Source organism: Mauremys reevesii, linkage group 3, assembly GCF_016161935.1.
Source record: "Mauremys reevesii isolate NIE-2019 linkage group 3, ASM1616193v1, whole genome shotgun sequence".
Taxonomy (NCBI): domain Eukaryota; kingdom Metazoa; phylum Chordata; order Testudines; family Geoemydidae; genus Mauremys; species Mauremys reevesii.
The window spans coordinates 141,944,075-141,971,097 of record NC_052625.1 but is presented as its reverse complement, the minus strand read 5'-3'; the positions used below and the strand labels follow the sequence as shown (position 1 = coordinate 141,971,097).

At 42.9% G+C, this 27,023-nt stretch overlaps 1 protein-coding gene across 6 annotated transcripts in view; it reads right to left on the bottom strand.

The window, feature by feature from the left end:
* LOC120401313 (gamma-aminobutyric acid receptor subunit rho-2) overlaps positions 1-27,023 on the bottom strand; it is a 76,299-nt gene that overhangs the window by 16,704 nt on the left and 32,572 nt on the right. For 4 of the 6 annotated variants that reach the window (XM_039531116.1, XM_039531120.1, XM_039531117.1 and 1 more), the window contains 3 exons: positions 25,143-25,249; positions 5,268-5,335; positions 89-312 (listed from right to left, as the gene is read on the bottom strand). In XM_039531116.1, coding sequence (XP_039387050.1) covers positions 89-312; positions 5,268-5,335; positions 25,143-25,224 — 374 coding nt within the window. In that variant the 5' untranslated portion in view covers positions 25,225-25,249. Of the gene's footprint in view, positions 1-88; positions 313-5,267; positions 5,336-12,597; positions 12,691-24,535; positions 24,597-25,142; positions 25,250-27,023 lie in introns of those variants that run through there. The other 2 variants (XM_039531118.1, XM_039531119.1) reach the window with 2 other exon arrangements.

Here is a 27,023-nt window from a genome sequence, read left to right as displayed (position 1 = left end):
TTCCTATCTTCAGCAAATCTGACTCAGAACAGAGTTGGGCAAACAATAAATGGCTGTTCACAGACAGTGAGTTAGATTGTGTGGTTACCTCATACTATATAGCACATGACCATCTGGGAACACTCGCAACATGATGTTGTCAGTGGTTGTGTCATGAATGAATGATCTTTTGGAGTGCACAAAGAAGACATCTGGAACCCAAATCTTCTTCACCAGCCTGCCATCAAAGGTCATGCTCTTGTTAGTGATGCTAGGAAATGAGAGGCGTTCATCCTTCCAGTAGTGCCTTAAGTACAGTGTCATAGTAAAGTCCTGCACCAGAAAAAAAGAGAACCATGAAAGAATGCATCACAATGATGCCTTCCAAACATTAGCAAGGGAATCATCTATTGTTATACTAATATGTCTCAAACAGATTGAATCTCTTCTCTGCTAAACATGGTTTTCTTCCTCAGACTAATTCCACAGAACAGTTTCCCGTAGACGTGAAGCATTCTGGGAAAGTTCCACAGCCCATACGTTTTTGTATGCTACATTACAAACACCCTAACAGAGTAACATGCAGATATCAATGCATTCCCGCCAAGTACTACAGGATGGTAACACAATGCTAATACAATTTGTAGCAGGTATTCCTTAGAAGCTACTAGTCTATAGAAGCAGCAAAGAATCCTGTGGCACCTTATAGACTAACAGAAGTTTTGCAGCATGAGCTTTCGTGGGTGAATACCCACTTCTTCGGATGCAAGCAGTGGAAATTTCCAGGGACAGGTGTGTATATATAAGCAAGCAAGAAGCAAGCTAGAGATAACGAGGTTAGATCAATCAGGGAGGATGGGGCCCTGTTCCAGCAGCTGAGGTGTGAAAGCCAAGGGAGGAGAAACTGGTTCTGTAATTGGCAAGCCATTCACAGTCTTTGTTTAGTCCTAAGCTGATGGTGTTAAATTTGCAGATGAATTGGAGCTCAGTAGTTTCTCTTTGAAGTCTGGTCCTAAAGTTTCTTTGTTGTAAGATGGCCACCTTAACATCTGCTATTGTGTGGCCAGGGAGGTTGAAGTGTTCTCCTACAGGTTTTTGTATATTGCCATTCCTAATGTCTGATTTGTGTCCATTTATCCTTTTCCTTAGAGACTGTCCAGTTTGGCCGATGTACATAGCAGAGGGGCATTGCTGGCATATGATGGCATATATTACATTGGTGGACGTGCAGGTGAATGAACCGGTGATGGTGTGGCTGATCTGGTTAGGTCCTGTGATGGTGTTGCTGGTGTAGATATGTGGGCAGAGTTGGCATCGAGGTTTGTTGCATGGGTTGGTTCCTGAGCTAGAGTTACTATGGTGTGGTGTGCAGTTGTTGGTGAGAATATGCTTCAGGTTGGCAGGTTGTCTGTGGGCGAGGACTGGCCTGCCACCCAAGGCCTGTGAAAGTGTGGGATCATTGTCCAGGATGGGTTGTAGATCCCTGATGATGCGTTGGAGGGGTTTGAGCTGGGGACTGTATGTATGTGATGGCCAGGACTCACCCTGTGTCTCCCCCTCCCAGAGCAGGGTCCCCACTCCCAGTCCTTGGTGGGGGGGGTGAGATACAAAGTTTGGGGACCACTGACCTAGGTCCTTGCCCCTCAGAAAGCTGTGAATTCTGCTCCCAGGACTCAGGTGGAGTCCTGGCCATCACATACATACAGTCCCCAGCTCAAACCCCTCCAACGCATCATCAGGGATCTACAACCCATCCTGGACAATGATCCCACACTTTCACAGGCCTTGGGTGGCAGGCCAGTCCTCGCCCACAGACAACCTGCCAACCTGAAGCATATTCTCACCAGCAACTGCACACCGCACCATAGTAACTCTAGTTCAGGAACCAACCCATGCAACAAACCTCGATGCCAACTCTGCCCACATATCTACACCAGCAACACCATCACAGGACCTAACCAGATCAGCCACACCATCACCGGTTCATTCACCTGCACGTCCACCAATGTAATATATGCCATCATATGCCAGCAATGCCCCTCTGCTATGTACATCGGCCAAACTGGACAGTCTCTAAGGAAAAGGATAAATGGACACAAATCAGACATTAGGAATGGCAATATACAAAAACCTGTAGGAGAACACTTCAACCTCCCTGGCCACACAATAGCAGATGTTAAGGTGGCCATCTTACAACAAAGAAACTTTAGGACCAGACTTCAAAGAGAAACTGCTGAGCTCCAATTCATCTGCAAATTTAACACCATCAGCTTAGGACTAAACAAAGACTGTGAATGGCTTGCCAATTACAGAACCAGTTTCTCCTCCCTTGGCTTTCACACCTCAGCTGCTGGAACAGGGCCCCATCCTCCCTGATTGATCTAACCTCGTTATCTCTAGCTTGCTTCTTGCTTGCTTATGTATACACACCTGTCCCTGGAAATTTCCACTGCTTGCATCCGAAGAAGTGGGTATTCACCCACGAAAGCTCATGCTGCAAAACTTCTGTTAGTCTATAAGGTGCCACAGGATTCTTTGCTGCTTCTACAGAACCAGACTAACACGGCTACCCCTCTGATATTAGTCTATAGGACACATTGAAATTCAACCTTCAAAAGAAAATACATATCACTATATCAGTACAGGCTTTTTGAATTCTAACAGCATAATGTTAGTTAAAGGATAATCATATACCCAGTCTGCTTGAAAAAACAAAATCTTGTTCAAATTAGCTAAGGTATGAGTCTGAACACTGAGAAATATATCCTAGAGAAAGAATCAATTATTACCATACTGGAAAACACCTGCAGCAGCATGAAGAAAAACGTCTGTTTCTGCCATTGGTCCCAACCTGGCAGCTGCATCTTCTTAAACTAAATAACCCCTTCATGCTTAGAGATTAAAATGTAATTATTTTTTATAGTCCCCATTAAGCAATTTGCTACAGAAGTAGTTTCAAAAGCCCTGCCTGCCTGGTCTGGAGTAAGAGCAGCACACACAGTTTTTTTTCCCCAATGGTGCAGTAGTAGTTAAAAAAAACTTACTAAGAGCATGTTTGAAAGGACTCATTTTTACACACACAATGTTGAGATGGTCAGGTCACTGGCTGATGTCATCTTAGTCCCTTTTCCCACAAAGCAGTCAGATTACCATAGACGCAGTAGTAGCTAACAGTTGATGGATTAAAGGTACCTGATTTAACGGACCAATATCTAATCTGGTTGAGCAATCCATATGGTCGCATGGCACTACTACAGCCAGTCTAATCGATTGCAGTGTCTTACACACTAGCTGGGAGGAAAGAAGTGCCGTCTGTAATGGTCAGTTGGTTATCTGCAGTTGGTTATCTTTCCCAGATTTAAAAGGGTGGGCTACCAGGATAGCATGCTAAGAAAGGTTCTTATTAAAAGGCTAAACCCATGCTGGCCAGGAGCCCTATTCTCCTGCAACAGGATACAAGGATACAATTTCAGTGGGAATAACTCATATCCTCTGGTCGAGGAACAAAGCCCCAGGCAGTCAGAGAGATGTAGCTAGGAAAAAGGGAGCAGAATTCACAGCTTTCTGAGGGGCAAGGACCTAGGTCAGTGGTCCCCAAACTTTGTATCTCACCCCCCCCACCAAGGACTGGGAGTGGGGACCCTGCTCTGGGAGGGGGAGACACAGGGTGAGGGGGGACACAGCTGGGGCCAGGACCGGGGCTGGAAGCAGAGTCTAGGCCAGGGGCTAAGGCCAGCAGCTGAGGCCAGGGCCAGGAGCGGAGCTGGGTGCTGCTTCCTCCCTGGCCCAGGCCCCAGCCATGCCCCCCTGAATGTTTCTCTGCACCCCTCCTAGGGGGGGCACGCCCCACAGTTTGTGGACCTCTCATCTAGGTGAAAGTCTGAGGTTTCCTGGCTAAAGACTAGCGTGTTATTTAATGAGCTACCTACGGCATAGTTTTGCTATATTATCTTGAAATATCAGAGAGCTGGTTCCTCTGCACTGGTTGCTTTCTGTGGGTTTTCCACCACATCGTCACCCATATCCCATAGAAAATCCCTGCTTTCGATATCAATGCTCATAAGCCAAGTTCTTATAATGAGGATCGAACTGCGGCTTGATAAAAACCAATCAATCTTTCAGTTCTTATTGCTGGAGGAAATTATAAATTGTTTTGTATCAGATAGGAAACGAAGCAAGCTGTCCTCAGCAGTATGTTTAACACTGTAACTACAACCTAAATGGAAAAATTCTAGCTTTAGGTGTGATCCTCAGTTTTTCAAAAGGGAAAATGGCTTGTTTTCTCATTTTGTGATATGCCCCCTTATACAGCAAAGCCAGAACGATGGTGGCACAAAAGGACTACAGGACAGTAATATTAACAGTTTGTATTAAAGATACAAAATACTGTGGAGTTTAGATGTTAAGCTAAAACCCTGTCCTTAGCCCTGCAGATTATGCCTAGATTCCACACTCCAGGATACATAAGAGGAACAGAGAGGAACATTTCATTTCTTTTTCTCTCTAGTCTTTTTGCTCCATCTTTCTCCCGCACATGGAAGCTAAAGCAGGAGACTCAGAGGATAGCTCTCTCACATACACCTTTTACAGCCAGTAACACTTATTAGTTGATATTTGGATCCACATTTCTTTCCTTTTTAAAAAACACAATAAGAATATATTACAACTGAATTTAGTGCTGTTCCTAAGCTCTGGAGTGACAGCACTGGTAACTGAAATCTCGTTATCCATCACAAATTCAGCATAGATAGAGGCAGAGTCCATTCTGAATTGGACGGACTGCCTTTAGAGATGAGACGGTAGGAAGCAGCTTGTTTTGATTTATGATACTAATTAGTTCTTCTAATGTTCTTCACAGATCCATACATTTAAGAATAGATTTTCTGGTTCCATAATAAATTTAAAAATAAGTAAGGCTTTCATGATCCTCACAAGAGTTATTATAGCTACCTGAACCCAAGTGACATGAATTCCACTATGCGGTACAACGAAATGAGCACAGCAGGCAATTGTTCATATTCCTGACTCCTGCATATCAACCAAGATCATGCTCATTTTCTTTTTAAGGTCTTTGTTCCCTTGCAATTTTAATCATCTTTATCTCAAGTCCTCATGATGACTCTGAACAGTGTCTATCTTTATTAAGACTTTAGTTCTGATTATGGGCCTTTCAAAATTGCTAAAAGTTGTTTTTACTGCATTTGCCTGCATCTGACAGATAAACCAAAACCCAGATATGGGATTTATCTCGACTAGAAATAATCAAGGCTTAAAAGAGTGTTACATACCATATCGACCTCAGAAATACTGTCCAAGCTTTCAACCTGTACATCCACCCCAACAGGAATGGCAGGACCTGTGGTAGAATGAGAGTTAGACATTTAAATACTATCCCTTTATATCATCTGACTTTAGTTACCTTTATAAAATAGGAGTACTTGTGGCACCTTAAAGACTAGCAAATTTATTTTAGCATGAGCTTTCGTGAGCTACAGCTCACTTCTTCGGATGCATAGAATGGAACACACAGACAGGAGATATTTATACATACAGAGAACATGAAAAGGTGGAAGTATGCATAACAACAGGAAAAGTCTAATCAATTGAGATGAGCTATCATCAGCAGGAGGAAAAAAAACTTTTTGAAGTGATAATTAAGATGGCCAATAGAAGGTGTGAGGAGAACTTAACATAGGGAAATAGATTCAATTAGTGTAATGACCCAACCATTCCCAGTCTCTGTTTAGGCCAGTGTTAATTGTATCTAATTTGCATATTAATTCGAGTTCAGCAGTTTCTCTTTGGAGTCTGTTTTTGAAGTTTTTTTGTTGCAAAATTGCCACCTTCAAGTCTGTCACTGAGTGGTTAGAGAGGTTGAAGTGTTCTCCCACTGGTTTTTGAATGTTATGATTCCTGATGTCAGATTTGTGTCCATTTATTCTTTTGCGTAGAGACTGTCCGGTTTGGCCAATGTACATGGCAGAGGGGCATTGCTGGCACATGATGGCATATATCACGTTGGTAGATGTGCAGGTGTACGAGCCCCTGATGGCGTGGCTGATGTGATTAGGTCCTATGATGGTGTCACTTGAATGGATATGTGGACAGAGCTGGCATCGGGCTTTGTTGCAAGGATAGGTTCCTGGGTTAGTGTTTATGTTGTATGGTGTGCGGTTGCTGGTGAGTAGTGTTCAATACATTGTTGGGCTGATGTTGTAATTTCTTGTATCTGTGGTTCCTTGATCAGACATCCAGAATAATAATCCCAATATCTTTTTTCCCCTTTGCATGTCTCCAGCACTGACTCTACTTGTGTATGGCTCATCCATAGCAGGGGTGAAGCATTTTGGAAAGGTTCCTAATGCAGAGCCAGCCCATTATAAATCTTAGTTCTTTATAAAGAAATCCCGATGAAGATACAGGAAAATAAGAGGAAGAAACCACAATCCTTGAGATTTCACTTTGCTGATAACAAAAGGAATGAAAAAAACAAACAAACCTCACGATGTGACAAGCTCCGTTCATCTTGTGTGAATTTTTGAGAGCTCTGTCATTTTCTGGTCTCAAATTGCCATGTGTTTCTTTGATTATTAAACAATAGTCACTTTAAAAAGTTTTCATAGTCATTCCAAAATGAACAGCCAGATAATCCACAAAGGATAAATAAGCATGAAATCATTCTACAATAAAAGCAAACTCCCTTGCTACTAGAAACGATACCATTTCCACAGTGGACAATTACTCTCATAGGGCCAAATCCTGCTCATCTTACTCATATTCCATTTTACACCCTATTTTTTTAATAGATTTTTCTTTCTTCTCTTCTCTCATTCCTTTGTCCATCGTGGATAATCTCTCCTCTCCCTCCTTTTTCCAGTCTCTCCTAAACTGAATTTGAACTCAAAGAAGTTCAATCTGAATCAAACTTTCAGTATTCAAGTGTGCTTGAAGTTAGGTAAAAAGTGCTCACCTGTCCCTAATCTGAAGTCGCTATCATTATGCAGTTGTTTTATTTGTGCTTTAAAGAATTTGATGTTGTTACAAAGCCATAAGCTGCTCCAGGCAAGGACCATGACACCTCCGTGTTTATATAGTACCTAGCTCAATGGGGGCGGGGGGGGGGGTCCTGATCCTGATCTGTAAGTGCTACTTTTATATCAATATTAAATAATAATATAATGACATCATCATGAAAACTAATTCCAATAGCAAGCACTTTAAATAACATACATTTACCAAGACAGCTAGAAAACCTCCATTCTGAGAGGTTCTGCAATAGGGCTTCTAGCTTACAAGGTATCATCTACCCTACTGCCATTTCTGCTGTAGCACATGGCCTCCAACATCTGTTTGGGGGCAGGGGTTGGATAAAACATTATACCCATTTCTGCTGTAGAAAAGGAGAGTTCACACACAGCAGCAGGTGCTTCAGTAGGATAAGTCAGCACAGTATCAGCAGGGCATGAATCCAGGCTGATTACCATGATTGGGCCACCTGCACTGATATTGCCAGTTCTTTGACATAGACCACTGTGGGACAATACAGTGCAAGGGCAGGGTTAAAGAAGCACTCCAAGTGACATAGCTCACCTGTTCCATTAATATTGCTGCAGCCTGCTGCAGTCTTCTGCATTCATGCAGTTTTTCAGTAGCCGTGCTGATCTGGAGAAGTATAGCAACAGTCTGAGAAATATTAGCCTGACTGAGTTACTGAATGTGCTAAGAAGGATTCCACCTTGGGACAAAAACACACGAGGTGGAATTTCAGGTATGTATTTTGGGCTTGATCCAGAAAGGTGCTGAGCAGTCTGACCACAACCAGCAACATACTTCAACATGTGCTTACCTCTAAGCATTCGAGTGGGTCCATTGAAGCAGAAGGTACTTGCCCTTCAAAGAGGGTACTTTGCCCTGCCTACTGTGTTGAAGGATTGCAGACAGATCCATGTAGTTGTGGATCCACTAGCCACACATGCCACTCACTCCCCCTCCCCACAGCTTGCCTTCCTCAAACACATTTCATGATGCCATAGAGGAGCACCTACATATGACAGGTGCATGGGGTCAGGAATGCACTGCACAAGCTCCCCACAGAATCCCAGCTTGCAACTATACTGGTTTTCATAGAATCATAGAACTGGAAGGGATCTTGAGAAGTCATCTAGTCCAGTCCCCTGCATGTATGGCAGGACTAAGTATTATCTAGACCATCCCTGACAGGTGTTTGTCTAATCTGCTCTTAAATATCTCCAAAGATGGAGATTCCACAGCCTCCCTAGGTAACTTGTTTCAGTGCTTAACTACCCTGACAGTTAGGAAGTTTTTCCTAATGTCCAACCTAAACCACCCTTGCTGCAATTTAAGCCCATTGCTTTTTGTCCTGTCCTCAGAGGTTAACGAGAACACTTTTTCTCTCTCCTCCTTGTAACGCTTTTTGTACTTGAAAATTGTTATGTCCTACCCTCAGTCTCCTCTTCTCCAGACTAAACAAATCCAATTTTTTCAATCTTTCCTCATAGTCATGTTTTCTAGACCTTTAATCATTTTTGTTTTCTTTGCTGGATTTTCTCCAATTTGTCCACATCTTTCCTGAAATGTGGTGCCCAGAACTGGACACAATATTCCAGTTGAGGCCTAATCAGGGCGGAGTAGAGCAGAAGAATTGTTTCTCATGTCTTGCCTACAACACTCCTGCTAATACATCCCAGAATGATGTTTGCATCTAGGTTGCATTTCCATAGTTGGTTTATGAGAAGGTCATGCAAGACAGTATCAAAAGCCTTACTAAACTGCTTCCCCCCACTCCACAAGGCTTGTTACCCTGTCAAAGAAAGCTGTCAGGTTGGTTTGACACCATTTGGTCTTGACAAATCCATGGTGACTGTTACTTATCACCACCTACTTTTGTTGTCTTATGGGCCCTAGTGATGGGGCAAGGGAGGATTTGGGTTTTATGAAGAGGGAGTCATTAAAGGTGGAAGGGCCCGGCGCAAATTTATTCATACTTGAAGGTTTAAATGTGTGTACAAATGAATAGAAACAATGTAAGTGCCTAATGTCATTGGAATTAAGCAACTATGCAAGCCCAGTTCAGTGAGAGTATCGTGGTGAGGAGCCAAGAAGTCCTGTGAGCCCCAGTTCCCAAGCTCCCAGTCTCCTTAGCTCACCTGACAAGCTGTCACAGAGCCAGGAAGCCTGGGAAGGGGGGACAGGAAACTTTTAAAATTCTGTTTTGGTTCTTCCAACATGACATTTTTTGAAAATGTCCCTCCCATGGGAAATTTTGCAGATCTGGTTTTTGACTCTGATTTGCAATTAATTTCTCTTTTTTTCTGAATGAGAAATTTTCCACAGGAGGGAAATTCCAGTTCCTGCACAGCTGTAGTGGCAGCACTGCTCAGGCAAGCTCATCAGCCTCTTAGTTAGTGAGAAAATATCTTTGATGAAATCTCTGCATATGTGATTTCCCTGTATTGGAAACAGAGACAGTGACTGTGCAACTCAAGCATTTATTTTTGTTTCAGAATCACCCCAGAATTCAAAATGTACTTAGATGGAGTATAACTTTAATAGTTGACAAATCCCTGTCTAGCACAACAGGTGGTGAGTAGCTCATTTCCTTTGAAAACAAATGGGAAAAACCTCCCAGATTATAAATCTGCCTACATTAGACATTAAAAGAAGACAGACGTGAGAAGATTGGAGAACAGACTATTCACTAGGTCAGTTACTCCAAAGCTATGGTCTGTAGATACTTGGTGGTCCATGCAGAGCTGGCTCTCCTTGTTTCCAGCTGTTGCATTTTACTGAAGACAGATAGGAACACACAAAATTATTTCTTAATATTACTTTCCCAATTGAGAGATTTCTTTAGTGGCTACTGGGATGTTAAGGTGAATGGGAGGTGAGGCAGCCCACAAAATCTAAAGTGAGAGTGGAGTTGTTCACACTATGAGTGCACATACACTGGGAAAACCTGTACATGTTTTTCTGCCCCAGTGTAGGTGCACTGGTGGTAGTGACAGTGGAAGCTGTAGAATAAATGAGTGGCAGGTAATATTTCCATTGTTGCTACCATTGATGGGGCTGAAAAATGAATTTTCCTAATGTAGACAAGGCTTGAGAAATTGTTTAAGAACCCTTTCTCTAGGTCTACCTGTTTAATTAGTGTGGGCATTGTTCACCACTGGAAAAAAACAGGACTAGCCGGCGAGTATTGAATCAAATAAGTGCATGCCAGCTAAGATGATCCCTACAGCTGCTGCTGATCCAACTGTAGCATTTGCCCACACACCAACCACTATGTTTACTGTGGGCTGGGAAGGAATTCATTAGTGGGAGCAAACGTGGCACAATCACACCATTTTCTTTTCAGATCTATTTTCACTGTTTTCCTTTTTTAAGCTCTACTTCTTGTCATGTATTTTCCTTTGGTTTCCTTCACACTCTTCGAGGTGCTGCTGCTGACTGCTTAAGGCTGTTAAATTAATAGTTCACTACATGCGATAGGAACATGTGTCCACTAGAAACTAGTCAGTCTCATTAACCATCAACTCATTTCTCATATACTGCCACAGTGACATTTTGTAAAGTTCTATTTTTGGTAAACTGTAATGGAGACTTAATTTTTTTTTAAGTGCAAATACTTTATAAATCAGCAGGTTTTAGTATTTTACTGTTTATTCAGCCTCTTCAATTGACTAGCTGTGGAGTCTAATAAGGTGAAATCAGTCAATTAATTTGTATCATACATGTGGCATTTTAATATGTTGATTTCCCATTTGACGTTTGTTTATACTGGGTTAAACCTTGGACACATCCACACCTTATTCAACTCTGTGATTATTTAGACTATCAAGTGACCTAAAATTATTAGCCATGTTATTATCAAAAAATGTTGACTATTAAGACAAATAACATCTTTATAACATTGTAAAGGAATGTTCCTTCTCAGTTAATTCCAGATCTCTTTCATAAAGTAGACGTTCAAGTAGTTAACAACACATATTTCTATTTATAACAAGGTCATTTTTGACTTGCAATAAAATCAGTGGGGTAGAAACACAATTGTGGTATTAGCCATTATATAACATTAACGTTCATTAATATCTCTTCTTTGCTCAAACATGTAGGGATGCTATACTGTGGGCCATGGTATGAACAAATAATAATAGTCTTTTTTTTAATTCCCTTGATGTCGTTGGATAGATAGCATGCATTCACTATAACAATATTCATTTAGTCGACCCTGTGATATGTCTCTCCAGCCTGTTTGTTAGAAAAGATCGCTGCTCTGAGTATGACAGTAAGGAAGTCTCTTAAATTAATTCATTTTCTTATACACAGCTTTATGCTGAACCTTATGTGAGCAGAATAACTAAGTGCCATAGGGATTTAGACCTGACACAGAAGCAGGCACAATAATATTACATTCGATGACATAGCAGAAGAGGGGATTATAATATATTAAACTGTTGGTGTCTGACTTTCAGAAAGCCTTAATCCAGACAGCAGTGAAATGACTTAAATTAAATATCTCAAGGATCAAGTTATTTTATGATCATGCAAATATATTTGGTTGTTGATACATCCATCCCTCAAGGTCTTTGTATATTCAGGGTTATATTGTGACAAAGCTGCTTCCTTCACTGGGATCGTGCAGCCCCAGGATTCCCTGGAGGCATTGTAGACAACTCAGCCAGAAAGACTCCAGGGACACAGAGCAGGCATGACGACAACTGTCCCAATGTCCAACTCCCACATGCTCAGCTTTGTTGGTTACTGTGGAAGGGGGCAGGACCATATCCCCAAACCCTTTGAAATGTCTAGGGCCAACAGCATCATTAGATTGTCCTTAGGGCAGAGGTGCAATATGGCTTTTGCTGTGGAAAGCACTTATTATTTATTGTTACTAAATACAGCCGCACAGTAGATTCCATACTCTGCATACAAAGCTATGATGATTTAAATCAAATCACATCCAAAGTCTGTTTACTGCTGCAGTTCCTAGGTGTGCCTGAATACAGAATCAAAAAGGAACAGCAGCTAGGAGGAAAGGGAACGTAAATTCACATTTACCCCCCTCCCTCTACACCTCCCTTGAAAATGAAATGATAGTGCTGCATTCTAATGTTGTATCATCTTTTTTACTTTTGTGCATCCAGGGCTCAGTTTTGCACTGAGATAAATGGCGGTTATCATAGTGCAAGGGCAACCCCTAACAGTTCAATCTGTCGTGTTTTTGATACATTACAAACCCCAAAATAAAGACATCTCCTCTCTGGGTGTTCAGTGTAAAGATGGCCACATTCGGGAGTCAGGAGGAGGGGAGGACTGAGATTGGTTTTATCATATTCTTACACTGATGACGCTCTTTTTGCTTCCTCCCATCCCCCCCGACCCCATAGTTAAGTAAGAGCAAGATCCTGAGGTAACGATAAAAGAGTGAATGGAATAGATAGAGAGGGAGAAGAAGAAAAATAATTAAACCTGCAAGCCCAAATTCTGAGGCCCTTATCTCAAATAATACTGAGGGAAAGTCTGAGTAAAATTGACTTCAATTACTTCTATTGACTTAAGTAGAAATGTTTACTCTGCTTTTCTCAGGCAGATTCCTACCGAAGTCAATGGCAATTATCATTGTTTTTCTTCTTTTCTCTCTCTTCAGCACGTGGTGGAACTGAGGTTATGAGAAGATGAAGGAGATGGGAGCCTGCAGGAAAGCACAAGCATAGGGAGTGAGTGAACCGAGGTGATGCATAAGGGGAGTGAAGATACAGATAAGGGGAAGCTGGAGGTGGGGTAGCAAAGAGGTGAAGAACAGTACAGAAATGCAGATGGCATGGTTAGTTTGATTTAGCAGCAGGGAACTAGTAAAATTAATCAAATGGGTATGAATTCCCATATAGCCTGCACTCCAATTTATAAGAGAGAAACAGGAATTATTATTAGTTAATTGTATTATCATAGCCCCTAGAAGCCCTTATCATGGACCCAGACCTCATTGTGCTAAGTACTGTACAAACAGAGCAAAGGATAGTCCCTGCCCCCAAAGAGCCTACAATCTAAGTATAAAACAAAAGACAGATGGATACAGACAGTCAGATGGGAAAGCACCAGGAAACAATGAGACATCACTGTTCATCAAGACAGGTGGTGTTCTCAGCACACCAGTGGCCTAACCTTTGTCAAGTGTTTTGTAGGCATCATGGCCAAGGAGAGTTTTAAGGGTTGGATTTGAGGGAGGATAATGAGGTAGCTTTGTAAATGTTTATGGGGAGCTCCTCCCAAACATGAATGGAGCTTGGGAGAAAGCATGAAAGTGCTTTCTGAAAATTTAACAAGTGAGTGATGGAAGAAGGCATCATGGGCTGATTGGAGGTCGGAGTTGCCACCTCAGTAACAAATCAGAGATGATAGGTAGATTGGGAATAGGCCATAAGGGGCCTTGAAAGTGAAGGCAAGTAGTTTATGTCTGATGTGACAGAGAAGGGGGAGCCAGTGGAGGGATTCAGTGGGGTGGGGTTGATATGGTCGAAGTGGTGGGCTAGGAAATAATTTTTGCAGCAGGATTCTGAATGAAGACAAGTGGGGCAAGATTGTGTTTGTCAAGGCCAGAGAGAAGGATGTTGCTGTAATTGAAATGCGAGATACCACCACCCTGGACGAGAGTTTTAGCTGTGTAGATGGATGTATCTTAGAGATGTTACACAGAAAGAATCAGCAAGATTTAGACACAGACCTGTCTCTAGATCCTTGCATCCAGGCTGAGTCAAAGACCATGCCCAGGTTACAGGCTTAAGTGACAGGCAAGACTGTGGTGCTGTCCACACATTTATTTTTCATATACTTTGTAATTTTCATTTAAATTCCCTGTCTCTCCACATCACTATGTAAATCAATACGCTACAGCGATTGTATGGGTAAAAATTACACAATATTTGTGCTCTGGAAAATGAAGTCTCACTGTACAATACTATGAAATTTTAACAATAGATGTATATTTATTACCTATGTATACACACATGCCAGGCAAACATTTCTTTGATTAGTCTGAACACATTATCATCATGTTTATAAATTGGGAAACCAACGCACAGAGAGATTAGATGATTTGTCCAAGACCACAGAAAGTCTGAGGCAGAGCTCGGAAAACAATTCATTGCATTTCTTGATTAAAAGCTCTCTATATAAAGGGATCTCATTAACAGGAAAATAAGAACAAACATCCTGCAAAACGCACTGATTTCTTCAGCAGAGGGGATTGTTTATTCAGGCAATTATGTTAGCGATCGTTGGCTTACAACACTCAATCCTCTGGTCTCTGTGTTATGAACAAGCACGTGATACTGCTCAACTCTTCTCACTAAATTCCAGAGTGTGACAAGTGTGCAACAATCTAGAGCCACTTCCTTTGGACGAATCTACCCATTTCCCTGCCTGATCACAGAATCAGCATATTTCTGATTATCGTGGCAACATAATATGCAAAAAGTATATGTTGTATTCTTGTCCAGTTCTTTGCCATTATTTCTTCCCTATTTCAGGGCTTGAAAAAAACTCAGACAAAATGGATATGCACATCACTTTATAGTAGAGTAGTGAGAGTCTAAGAAACTGCATAGCAAAGCTGCCAAACCCCATACACTAGTTTGGAAATCAAATCTGGTTGTTACATTAACTGTGTGCCTTGAATTACCCACATAGATTTATGTTACTTAATAACCAGTTCTCACAGTCCTTCCATAGTAGATGACACTCCAGTACATAAAGCCATGTGAACTCCCCACAGGCTGATTTTAACCAAATCCCAATTTTCTTTATGCTGGTTTACATGTGCCAAAAATTCAAGAATTCTGCATGTGAAGCTGTAAGGCAAAACTAACATATAGCAACACCTCAAGACTTTCTGACTGTAAGATTTTTGCTTATGGCTCTTCAAAATTTAGATCAATGTACATTTTTCACACTTGGTGAAGAATTGCATATTAATTACTTACAATATTTAAAGCAAAACAGAAATCCAGCAACAAATACTCTCTTCAAACTGCAACAAACCCTGGGTATTCTTAAAGGTCAGTGTGGCTACAGAACATACTGTTGAATTAAACAGCTGTTGATCAGTCATAGAAAGATGTCAAGAGATTTTTGGTCTCACTAATCCTTGTGATCATTAGGAAACTGCTACATTTTTAATCCTGTCTCTCTGCAAACTAAACTGTTCAACCACCAGGGCTCCAGATGCTTAGCCAAATTCCCCACCGACTGCCTCTAATGAGGAGCAAACAAAGAAAATCTCTCTATTGAAAGGGAGCTGGAGGAGGTGCAGCGCTGGGCGAGGATGAGCCCTCTTTCCCACCTCCCCCTCCCCCTCTAATGGGATCAGTGGTAATGCAAGGAAGGAAGAGGGCTTGTTCTGTTGTTATTGTATAACGTGATCTTCATTTAATACAAGAGCACTAGATTATTCAAACATATCAACTACACCTGTAGCTTAATACTGTCAATACCTAGGGCAGGTCTACACTAGAAGCGCTACACTGGCTGCGCCACTGTAGCACATCTGGTGAGGATGCTCTATGCTGATGGGACAGCGCTCTCCCATCGGCATAATTACTCCATCTCCAAGAGAGGCAGAAGCTATGTCGGTGGGAGAGCGTCTCCTGCTGACATAGCACTGGGGTGGACAGCGCTTAGGTCACTGTAACTTGTGTCACTGGGGGGGGGTGTGTGTCTTTTTCACATCCCTGAGCGATGCAAGATAGATCGACCTAAGCAGTAGTGTAGACCTGCCCCAAGATGTCTATATCTCTGGACAAAATTTTCAAACTTGGGTGCATAATCCACATTCAGGCACCTAACTCATCTGGGGCCATGTTGACATAGATGTTCTTAGCACAACTGGGCACTGAGCCCAATTGGGGTCCATGGGCACTATTGCAATACAAATAGTAGCAACCAGGAAGTACCCTGATTTTCAGAGGTGTTGGGCACCTTTCGTTCTCATCAGGGCCGGCTCCAGGCACCAGCCCAGCAAGCAGGTGCTTGGGGCGGCCAAGGGGAAGGGGCGGCACGTCGGGCTCTTTGGCAGCAATTTGGCGGCGGGTCCCTCACTCCCTGTCGGAGGGAAGAACCAGCTGCCGAATTGCCGCCGAAGACTGGAGCGGCGGCAGTAGAGCTGATCACGGCTTTTTTTTTTTTTTGCGCTGCTTGGGGCAGCAAAAATCTTGGAGCTGGCCCTGATTCTCATAGAAGTAAATGGGAACAATCATTTATGTGAGCCTGCTCTTGTGAATAAATTTATTCATGTGCTCAAGTGTTTGCAGGATTGAGACTTGAGGCTTAAGGAGAGGCTTGGGGTCTTAGCATGCAAACACTTAATGTGCTAAACTTACCGCGTAGTCTCACTAACATCAGTGGGGCTACTCAAGTGACTAAAGTTTAGCATGTGCACAAGTGATTGCAGAATCAGGGCTTTAAGTTTGCATGTCTGCTCCTCTGTGTTGCTGTGTTTAAGGAATTTGTTTGGGGCTGGTTGTAGCATGCTTATGATGCACTGTGAGCCACTGGGCTTTTTGAACAATTGAAACATTTGTAAACAGGCAGCTTAAAGAGCCTGGAGTGTCTTAGTGCTACTTTAATAGCCCTCTAATTCATCTTAAAACCAATTTTTCTTGACGCTACCCCTGAAACAATGGACGTGCTCATTTTTTTTAATGCTGCATCTCTGCTGAAACACAAGGGTTTGTAAGAGACCATGAGATTCTCCTCGGTAGACACTTGCTTTGCACCTTCAGAGATCTGGGTTCAACTTCTGAGTTAGGTCAGAATTGAAAAACAAGCGTTGATTTCATCCCAGATTGTGTACATCACAAAACCACGTCACAGTTCTGACAACATGCAGTTGCTGTTAAACCAGGTCCAGGATGGTAATAGCGGGAATAGCTGCAGCCCCAGATTAATTTCAGCTGGCAAAGCTCTGTGGAGAAATGTATACAGCACTGTACTGTGCCTGGCTCACGAGCGCTAAATTCCCTACATTTTATTTTTAAAATGTTGATTGAATTTTGGAGCTCTGGAAAGATGCCAGATTAACAATCCTGGAGACTGAATTCTGGGGTTGGGAGCAGACCCTCAGCTGGTGTCAATTGTTATAGCTCCAGCTATAAGCCAACAGATCTATCTATGTTAGGTATGATATGGCCCACGTTACTGTAATATCTGAGCACCCCAAAAGTGCTTAGGTGCCCAACTCCTATGGAAATCAATGGCAGTTAGGCACTAAGGGCACAGCTCCACTGTGATAGAAGCATGGCTGCTGCTGGCCCAGATCAGCTGACTCGTGCTGGTGGGGGTCAGGCTGCAGAGCTAAAATTGCATTGTAAGTGTTTGGGCCTGGGCTCTGAGGCCTGTGAGTGGGGACGGTCTCAGAGCTCGGGCTCCAGCCTTGGATTCATTCACAGAGCAGGGAAAGCAAGATGCCTCCAAGAGGCAATTTAATGAATCTGTTTCTAAAAACTCCAAACTAACTCCCTCCATTTATTTCAGTTTCACACTGCTGGTCCTGCTTTATGAAATGCTTCCTACACATTGGGGGGGGGGGCGGGGGAGTGCTCAAAATTTGTAATTAATTTAAACAAAAATCAGCTTTTGCATCAAAATGTGTGAAATTTACCAGGTTTCAATGTGAAAACTGACATTTCACACACACACAAAACGTTGCCTAAAGAGAAATTTTGGGGCCACAAAATGGCCTTCACCAAAACTGTATTTTTTTCATGAAAAGTATTTATTGTTTTCACACAGCTCCAATTCAAGAGTAATCATTAATGTACAGCAGTAAAAATAACTGAGATTCACCTTCCAGCCTCTGCATGTGTTTACTGCAATTTAGGGTTTCAACATCCCCCGTCTCCAAGCTGATCAGTGTAATGCTAAAGACTGTGGTATATGCAGGGGCGCTCTAGGGCCAGCGCGCCAGCGCGCCGCGCTCGGCGGGGCATCCTGGGGAGGCGGCTGGTGGGTGGAGCTCCTCTGCCGCTGCGGCAGCGGCAGCGGGCCCGAGCCCGGACCCGGACGGTCGGGCCTGCCGCCGTCGGCGCGGTCCGCCCTGGCTGAGCTCCGCGGAGCTCGCCCGCGGCAGGTCCGCGCGGTCCGCCGTCCCCGGCTCCGGACATGCCGCCAGGCATGCCCGCGGGGGAGCCACGGCCCCCGCCTCCCCCCCCAGGATGCCCGCGGAGCGAGGGGGAGGGGCCGGGGACGGGGGCGGAGCGCGCGGGCGCGCTCGCGCTGCTTGGGCTGCTGGCAGCCAGAGGGTATATGGCAACTGAATCAGATTTAAAACACACCACTGTATCTTCTCTGACTGCTGAATATATAGGCCCTGATACAGGAAGCTACTTAAGCACGTGCCTGACTTAAAGCACAGGAGCACTGACTTCAATGGGACTACTCACAGGCTTAAAGCGAGGCCCATACTTCAGTAACTGCTGAATGGGAACCAGGCAGACTTCCAGGTGTCATGCTGGAGCTATCCTTGGAGCAGGCCAAGACTTATAGTAGGATAGCTCAGAACACAGCATTTGACATTTGTATCACAGGTTTTTTAAGAGCAAAATGGGCCTGAACCACAAAGTTCTTATCTGGGTCTGAACATACCCAAAATCCGGGGACATTCAGATCTGGGTTTTTGCTTCAGTTTCTTATCCCAATGGAGTCCAACTACTAAATACAGATTCAAATAGGAACCTCATCACAAATGGCCTAAGTGGTATGCAACCTGAATAATGAATGGAACTCATTGAAGAGTAGGTAAAAAAAAAATATGGAGCACCTCATTGTAGGTGAATCTGAAAGAAGCGAGGGAAAATTCAGATACTTATTCCCAGGGCATTGGGCTGTGATCCAAGGAATGGTTTGCCACTTGGGAAGGAAAACTCTGGAGGACAGAAAGACATTTTCAGATTAGTCTCGAGCTCCTTTCCTATGGGTCTCACTCACATCCTGGGACATTTTGTTGTATAAAACACCCTCTCTGGGATGCAGTTTAGAAGACAAAAGGTTCAGGCCAGTTCTCTGAATAGAAGAGTTTTGTGCTGGGTACTCATGTGATATAAGCTACTGTGATTTTTTTTATGGGTATAATCCTACTGAACGCCTTAGAAGATAGGAAGGAGTGGGCTGCATTGAAGTTGTCTGAAGTCAGTATTTGCAATCTGCTGTTCTGCCAGCTCCACGATGAAGATTTTGTCATTTCCCTTTAATTTCAGACTCTGCCACAGAGTTCAAAAGCTCAGAGTTCTGTCAGTTTCTTTTGATATCAGTCTCCTTCTCTTCATCTGCCTTTCAATTGTTAAAATGAGATAGCAGCAGTGGACTGTGAGGACAAAAATTCCACGTGTGACTAAAATGAGCTTGATACATCTTTTCTGACATGCATTTTGTAAGTTCAGTCTCATTCTGAGGCCAAAATAGTGGCTATGCAAATAAGATCAATCCCAGGTTCAGAGAGGAGTGAGAAGGAGTTGTAACACTTGATTATTATTTATACTGTGGAAGTAGCTAAAGGCCTCCACAAAGGTAGGAGCCTTATTGTACTAGGTGCTGTACAAACATAGCTAGAGACAGAGCCTGATCTAAAGAGCTCACAGACTAAAAAGACACAAATGGAAGGCACTCAGGGCAATTGTTCAAATCATGATAGAAAAAAAAAATCTGGGAGGCCACAGTATAAAATCCGATGTGTCTGAGCTGCAGCCCAGCCTTTGGTGATTCTGTAAACCCCATAAACTCCTATTTATTTTTTGTTGGGTAAACAGCGTCCTTCCATAGTCTGTGCCTCAAGAAACGTAAGCTGACTCCCCACTAGTACTTGAGCTTCAGTGGCACTTGAACTTCGGCCTCCGCCCCTCCCCCGACAGATCAGCTAGCTCTGTCATAAAGCCACAGTTCCCTCGAGCTAGAGATGTGTGTGTGCAGGTGGGAGTTGGGTTAGAGTTAACACTCAAGTTATACCTTGAGCTAACAATGCTGTGGCAACATATGCTCTTAGTCTCTGGGTTTGGTCTCGAGAGGCATGAAAGACAAACAAAACTGTGGGTGCTCAGCACATGGGAGCTTAGCTCTAAAACAGATGCAATCAATTAAGTTCGGACACAGGCTACATTCAGTAGGTTGAGTATCACTGTATCGAGGGGAAGGGAAGGGCGATTGTTTGTGTGTTTTCCCATTTTACTGCTGGATTATCATTGCAGAAGTGAGTTTTACCCTAACCTTTGACACTAACCCTATGTGAGCCATTTATGCCTTCACTCACTCAACTGTCCTTAGGTGCTGATAAAAGTATTATTCAACAAGCACAGCAAGATCTAGCTGACATTCTATATGGGTAAGTATAATATGAAGCTTTAGGTTGTTTCTCAGCAAAGGAGGTACAGCTATTTTGAGTATCAACAAAAGCTGCTTATTCACAGGCTCCCTGTAAAATATGAAACATCATAGATGAAATGCTTAAAATGGGTGTTTAAAGAAGAGAGCACAACTAAAACATTTACATAATCTTTAAATATTAATATTTGTAAATAATACCTGAACATCTGCTGGCTTGAGCAAGGTCACTGGCATGGAGATAACTCCAAAAGGGTCAGAACAAATGCAATCTATTTTAGGACGGGAGGAGCCTGCACAGAACATTAGTAACACAACAATCTTTGTCATTATCACTTTACCCAATAGCTGTCACTAATGGGTTGACATCAGGCAAGACTTAACTATGACAGTTGGGCTGTTAATAACACAGCTTACATAATGTCTGCTCTAGCACTTTACAATGGTAACTTCTCTTGGATACTTCACCTTCCTTCTAATAGTCTTCCCCAGTCTCTCCTCACAGAACTCTGACTCATTTTTCTCAGGTTTTACAAACATGCTACATGATACATGATTTCACTACAATCTAATACTACTGCCTAGGTCCCCTGTGAAATTCCCTGTGGATTTTTGCGGAGATGACAGTCATTTTCATTTGGAACATAAAGTTACAGGCCTGATTCACAGTATGTGACTCTGCTTTTTTACCTGATCCTTTTTACACTAAAGCTCCTTTACAACACTCTGGGAGTGTAAAGGGGCACAGATTACAGTTGCACCCATCTTTAAGGCCCCTTTACACTCCCTGAGCCAGGGCCGGCTCTAGACCCCAGCGCGCCAAGCGTGCGCTTGGGGCGGCGTCCAGCGGGAGGGTGGCAGGTGGCCCCGGTGGACCTCCCGCAGACGTGCCTGTGGAGGGTCCGCTGGTCCCGCGGCTTTGGTGGAGCCTCCACAGGCATGCCTGCGGGAGGTCCACCGGAGCCGCGGGACCAGCGGATCCTCCGCAGGCACGTCTGCAGGAGGTGCACCGGAGCCGCGGGACCGGCAACTGCCAGAGCCCCCCCCCCGCGGTGCGCCGCCCTGCTTGGGGCAGCGGAAATCCTAGAGCCGCCCCTGCCCTGAGCAGTACAAAAGGGCCTTAGATTATATGAGAATCAGGCCCCATTGACTTCAGTTTTATACCGGTATAACTCCGCTCGAGTAATGCAGTGGTGAATGAGGCCCTATGATTTTATTATGTATAACATTACATACAAAGTATCAGAGGGGTAGTCGTGTTAATCTGGATCTGTAAAAAGCAACAAAGAGTCCTGTGGCACCTTATAGACTAACAGATGTATTGGCGCATGAGCTTTCATGGGAGAATACATCATGTGTCTGATGAAGTGGGTATTCATCCACGAAAGCTTATGCTCCAATACGTCTGTTAATCTATAAGGTGCCACAGGACTCTCTGTTGCTTATTACATACAAAATATATCCAGTTAATTTACTCTATTTTTTTCCTAATCTTTTTCTATATGATTTATTTTAGCACTAGAAATATACACAACAAGATTTTTTTGATACCACAGGAACCTAAAAGATCCAGCTCCTGCCACAAAGTTGTCTGGTTGCATTTGATTTGTGTACATAGCCTACAGTCTAATATAATTAAGCTGTTGCCAAGGTTAGTTCTTAGTCATACACAGTTAAATCCTGTTCAGCTGCACCCATTTGCTGACACCCATTGTCAGCCTTGGGCAACTTTGCTAGTTCAAAGAAGGCCTTTGTGAGATGTCATTGTTTTCAGCAGAAATTACAGAAACATGGTCTCCCCACCCATTCCCCACCTCCCGCCAAGATGCTTTCAAAATCTCATCTCTGAAGCTGAAAGTGCAATTTTCTGAAATGTCTTCAAATGCAACTTCCAATAGTCTGCTCAGTAAATTGATGAACATTGGGTTGAAGTAACTGATTTTGCAAAGACTGCTTCAGGTTTTTAGGATTTTGCAGGATCCTAAAGATTGTATTTTTTTTAAATACTCTGTTAAAATGGGCAAAATATTTAAAATACATTGTATTAAAGTTACAAGAATGACAATGGAAACATGCCTTTATTTATTTGGGTGTGAAACATACAAAGAGACACCTCTTTCAGGCTCTGGGCGCACAGATAAAATATTAAAAATACAATAAAAGACAGAAGAAAATACAATAGAACACTAGCAGCAGGTCCCATAAAACCTAAAACTTCAGCACAACAAAATCTTGTCCTTCAGCCTCCCCAAGAACCTTTCACACCAAATGCATAGCAGTACCGCCAGAAAGAACATCCCCGAGAGATTACTTGATTCAGGCTATTTCAGACCAAGTGAGGAAAATGCATCCCAAAGTAGAGGGCCTGCCTCAGGAGAATACCCCACCAGCCGCTCCCTCTCGTATAAAACAAGGACATTCCAAGCCAAGCCCTACTCTTCATCACACTTGTAGCAGTATCATGAGAGCGCGAGCCAGTGCCATACTGTCTACTTCAAAAAGCATGAGGCTAGCTTGAAAATCCTAAGATTTTTAACAATAAAAGATGCTTAATTCTTTTTTATTTGCATTCCAGTATCTGAGCCCTTAGGGTGCACTTGGATCATGTGCTTTTCTTTGCTACCACAGTGACTAGAAGCTTACTGCTTTTTTCCCCATGAAAGCAGAGATTCTCATGTAAACACATGATTCCAGAAGTTGGGGCTTTAAGTAAAACAGCAAATGTCATGAGACTCGCAATAAAATCATGAGAGCTGGCAACACTCAACTAGGCAGGTCTCAGTCAATGTAAATGTAGGACTTTTTAGGTCAAAATCAACACTTTCAACTCCATTAGGAAACCTCTAGGCAGCCAGTCAGTTCCAGAAATCCAGGTCATGTGCTCACAGTGACATATTCCACTTAACCAATGGGCTGCTGCGTTCTGTACTCATTTCAGGTTCTGAACCGAGTTACAATACAGCATCTTCTTACACAACAGATTTGCTGGCTGAGTGTATCCTGAACTATTACTTGTAAACTGAGTAAATTTGATCTGGAATAATTGGGAGATAAACATGGATCCTACAGTGCCATTTTGCATTCTGTTTTGGGAATACAACCATACTTAACGCATTTTTGTCTACTTTCTTTTGGACTTTTAAATAACATTTTAATATAATGGTGAATAATATGGCTAAGATTGCCAACCACTGCAGTCGTAGCAAGATAGGAATATAGATTACAGGCAGCACAGCCTTTCAGATTGTGTGGTCTAACGTGAGCATGTGGTAAATACACGTCTGTGCTGGAGTTCTTTACCCTTGTTTCCTTTGGTAATAATATGCCATGTTGTGTAAGGAATGCCTGGCCCCTTCCTCCTAAATTATCAGTACAGTGTGTTAAAGGCAGTTCACACAGCCATGAGTGTCTGAACTTGCCCTCCTCACTCCTGGGAGGGTCGTTAGCAGCACAACCCCCAAGTGGTTTAGTTTTCCAGTTTTAGCATTTTACTTCTGCTCTTTCATTTTCATCAACAGGGGGATCCACCCAACCCAAACCTTTCAGCACCAAAACACAGCCCTCTACTGCTTGAGCTAAAGGAGAACTCCTGTAGCTATAGATAAGTAATAGGCTTGTTATAATCACTGAAGCCAGTCATCAGAGGAGATACATCATTGCGTGCATGCAGCCAGTGTTTAACACCACTGCTTCCTCCTTGGAAGCAGGAGAAAAACAGATAACTGGAAAAGTTGCTGTTCCAGAAGCAGTTACAGGAGAACTTCTATAGCTAAAAACCTTTACCTCTTGACCTCCCTCTTTTAAGGACCCGGCATAAGGAGGCGGAGGACTGATGCTGACTTACAGGGCTAGGGACTCAGTCTGAGCAGTGGAGCAGGACAAAATACCAGAACATTCCTAGTTTTTAGGGACAGGTGGTCACCTTAGCCTGGGAGCCGCTTGAAAGAGGACAGGATAGGCTTTCCAGAACCCAGTTGTCTGTTAGGAAGACTGAGGGGGCATCTTTGATCTGCTGGCTCCTGATACGTGGTGGCAGGAACTAGCTCTCTGCCCTCTGCAACAGCTTCTCCCCTCACCTGCTCTTCTTTTTCCCACATAGCTTTTCTGGGCTAGAGCCAGCTACTGGGAGGATTATGTCAGGACTGACATTGCCACTGCTGCCATGACCTACCTCTGGAGTAGTGAGCAGGGATCATCCTTTAGAATCAAGAGGGTGGCTCCTAAGCAAATTCCTGTGGTTGATGGGTGGGAAAAAGATGGAAAGGTGTTGTGGCCTGGTTCCTTCTCCTTCTATGCTGTTGTACAAGGTTATGAGAAATCAGGTTTACAACTTGACAAAACTATTCTGGTTCTTCTGTGAGCATGCAGAGTGACCTGGCTGATGATTTATCTGCTTAATTATTTTATGATTTAATCATGTCAACTCAGAAGCTCATCATTAGCCTTCTTCACAACTAGAAATAAACATCCAACTAATAACTGTAGTTGTTCTTCCCTTCAAGAGACAATTCTCAAGCAGAGTGAAATATCATTTAAGAAAAGGTCTAGATCCACGCTCTTGGAAGCACTACTCAGCTAAAGGAGAGCTTAGCTATAGAAAGGAGTCTGTCTGTTCTCCTGGGATACTGGAGGCCAAAATCTGCTACAGTTACCTTGGAGTATCCACTGAAGGTACTGGGATTCTTTCCACCTTACACAGAGGTAGGAGAGAACAATATGGCTCAGAGATATTTTACCAAAACAAATGAACTGAAAAATAGACAGAACAATATTCCTACCTCCAAAAGCTGGCCTCATGGTGAAATCGTGGTCATCGACTCTCAGAAGCTGATCTGTTTTTCCTTTCCGAGTTTTGGTCATGTCATGATTCTTCTTATAGATGTGGCTGTAAAAGATGAACAACATGCCTGTCTATCACTCCAGATCTGTAATCATTGTACCCAAAGTGACTCTAAAAAGATGACACCTTAGTGGATGAGAGTTATTTTGTCTCACTGGTTTTCATGCAATGTTAAGGAGTCGCAATATGCATGGTAGTTTTGTCTGAGCAGCTCCCCGCTGCCGGAATTACCATGAGAGCAGCAGGACTTCTGGGCATGGTGGTGGGGAAGGCAGCATGGAGGAGACAGGGATGCCCTACTGCAGCTACTAGCATGGAATTACTATGCACACAGTCCACAGCCATATTTTTAATGTCCATTTCTAAGTCTAACAAGGTTCTCTCAGCTGCCAGTCCTGCAAATTCAGGATGGTCTCTGAGAATCAGGCTGTGCTCTTTCTACTTCAGATATCATTACTGTCAAAAGGATTCTAGAATGAGAGTGTAGCAGGTAATTTTGCTGAGGATGCTCAAGGTAGGCTAGGAAGCACCTGCTTTTCTTCTGCTACATTGTTTCTTTTGTGCCGACTATAGTAAAAATAGGGTTTGATCTAAAAACTAAACTGATGTGACTTGGACTTCAAACAGGTCTGCCCACTATCGAGGTGGGTGAGGTAATATCTTTTAATGGATCAACTTCTGTTGGTAAAAGAGACAAGCTTTCGAGCTACATCTGACCTGAAGAAGAGCTCTGTGTAACTTAAAAGCTGGTCTTTCTCACCAAGTTGGTTCAATAGAAGATATTATTATTTCAACTAATATACCCCTGGCTAATATCCTGGAACCGACATGGCTACAACACCACTTCATACAGTATCAAGGTGACATTATTGTAGATTCACTTTTGTTTGACTATATTTATGCACTGTCATATGATGCTCTCAGTCCACTGCACCAATGGGAGCTGTGCGTGTGGATTGGGGGAAGCTAGTTTCCCATAAACCTTAGTACTTGATAACCAAGTAGTAATAAAATCACTCCATTCCCTCCAGGGTATTAGTATTGCATTGTTCTCTCTCTACCTGAAGTCTACCTTAATTCTTAGTCCTCCATTGCCCCATATAACAAGTGAGAAAATGAATTCATTTTTCATTCAGATATAATGGAATATACCACAAACTAGAACCACAGTAAGGAGATAGCAACAAGCCCCTGAATAAAGGGCTAAAAAAAGAAAAAAACCAACCAGCATACACTGGGAATTCAATTATAGTCCTGTCAGCTAACTGTCCCATGCACCTCTAAGAGAAAATCCGATTCTGCAATCACAACAGTTCCACATCAATATAGGAGGAAGGATTAGAATAATTAAGATCTCTGAATCCCTTTGCCCTGAAAGTGAGATCTTATAAGAGCTAAATACTGCTGCAATTAATGACCAGAGAGTTACTAAGAAAATAAAAGGGGTGAAGTAGGACAGTTAAATCCATTTGTTTGGGGGGTCATTAGCTGGTAGAGGCAGAACTTGAGTGGAGGAATTAGAACTCTATGTTGGCAATAGTGAATGCAAGAAAAAAAGACACCAAATGAGGATGAGAATTTCCAACAAAAACAGACCTTAAAAATAAACACATGAATAATCCACTGAAATCAGTAAGGATCAGGTCTATGGGTAGAAGTGTTTCTCAGCATCTGTGTTAAATACTGGTGTTATCTGTTTGCATATAAAGTTAATTAGGGCATGATGATGAACAGGTGGAAACACTGGCCAATAGTCTGTGCTCAGTTACAGATGTGCGCAACTCCATGGGTGTTAACTGAGTTGCACTCTTATTAAAAT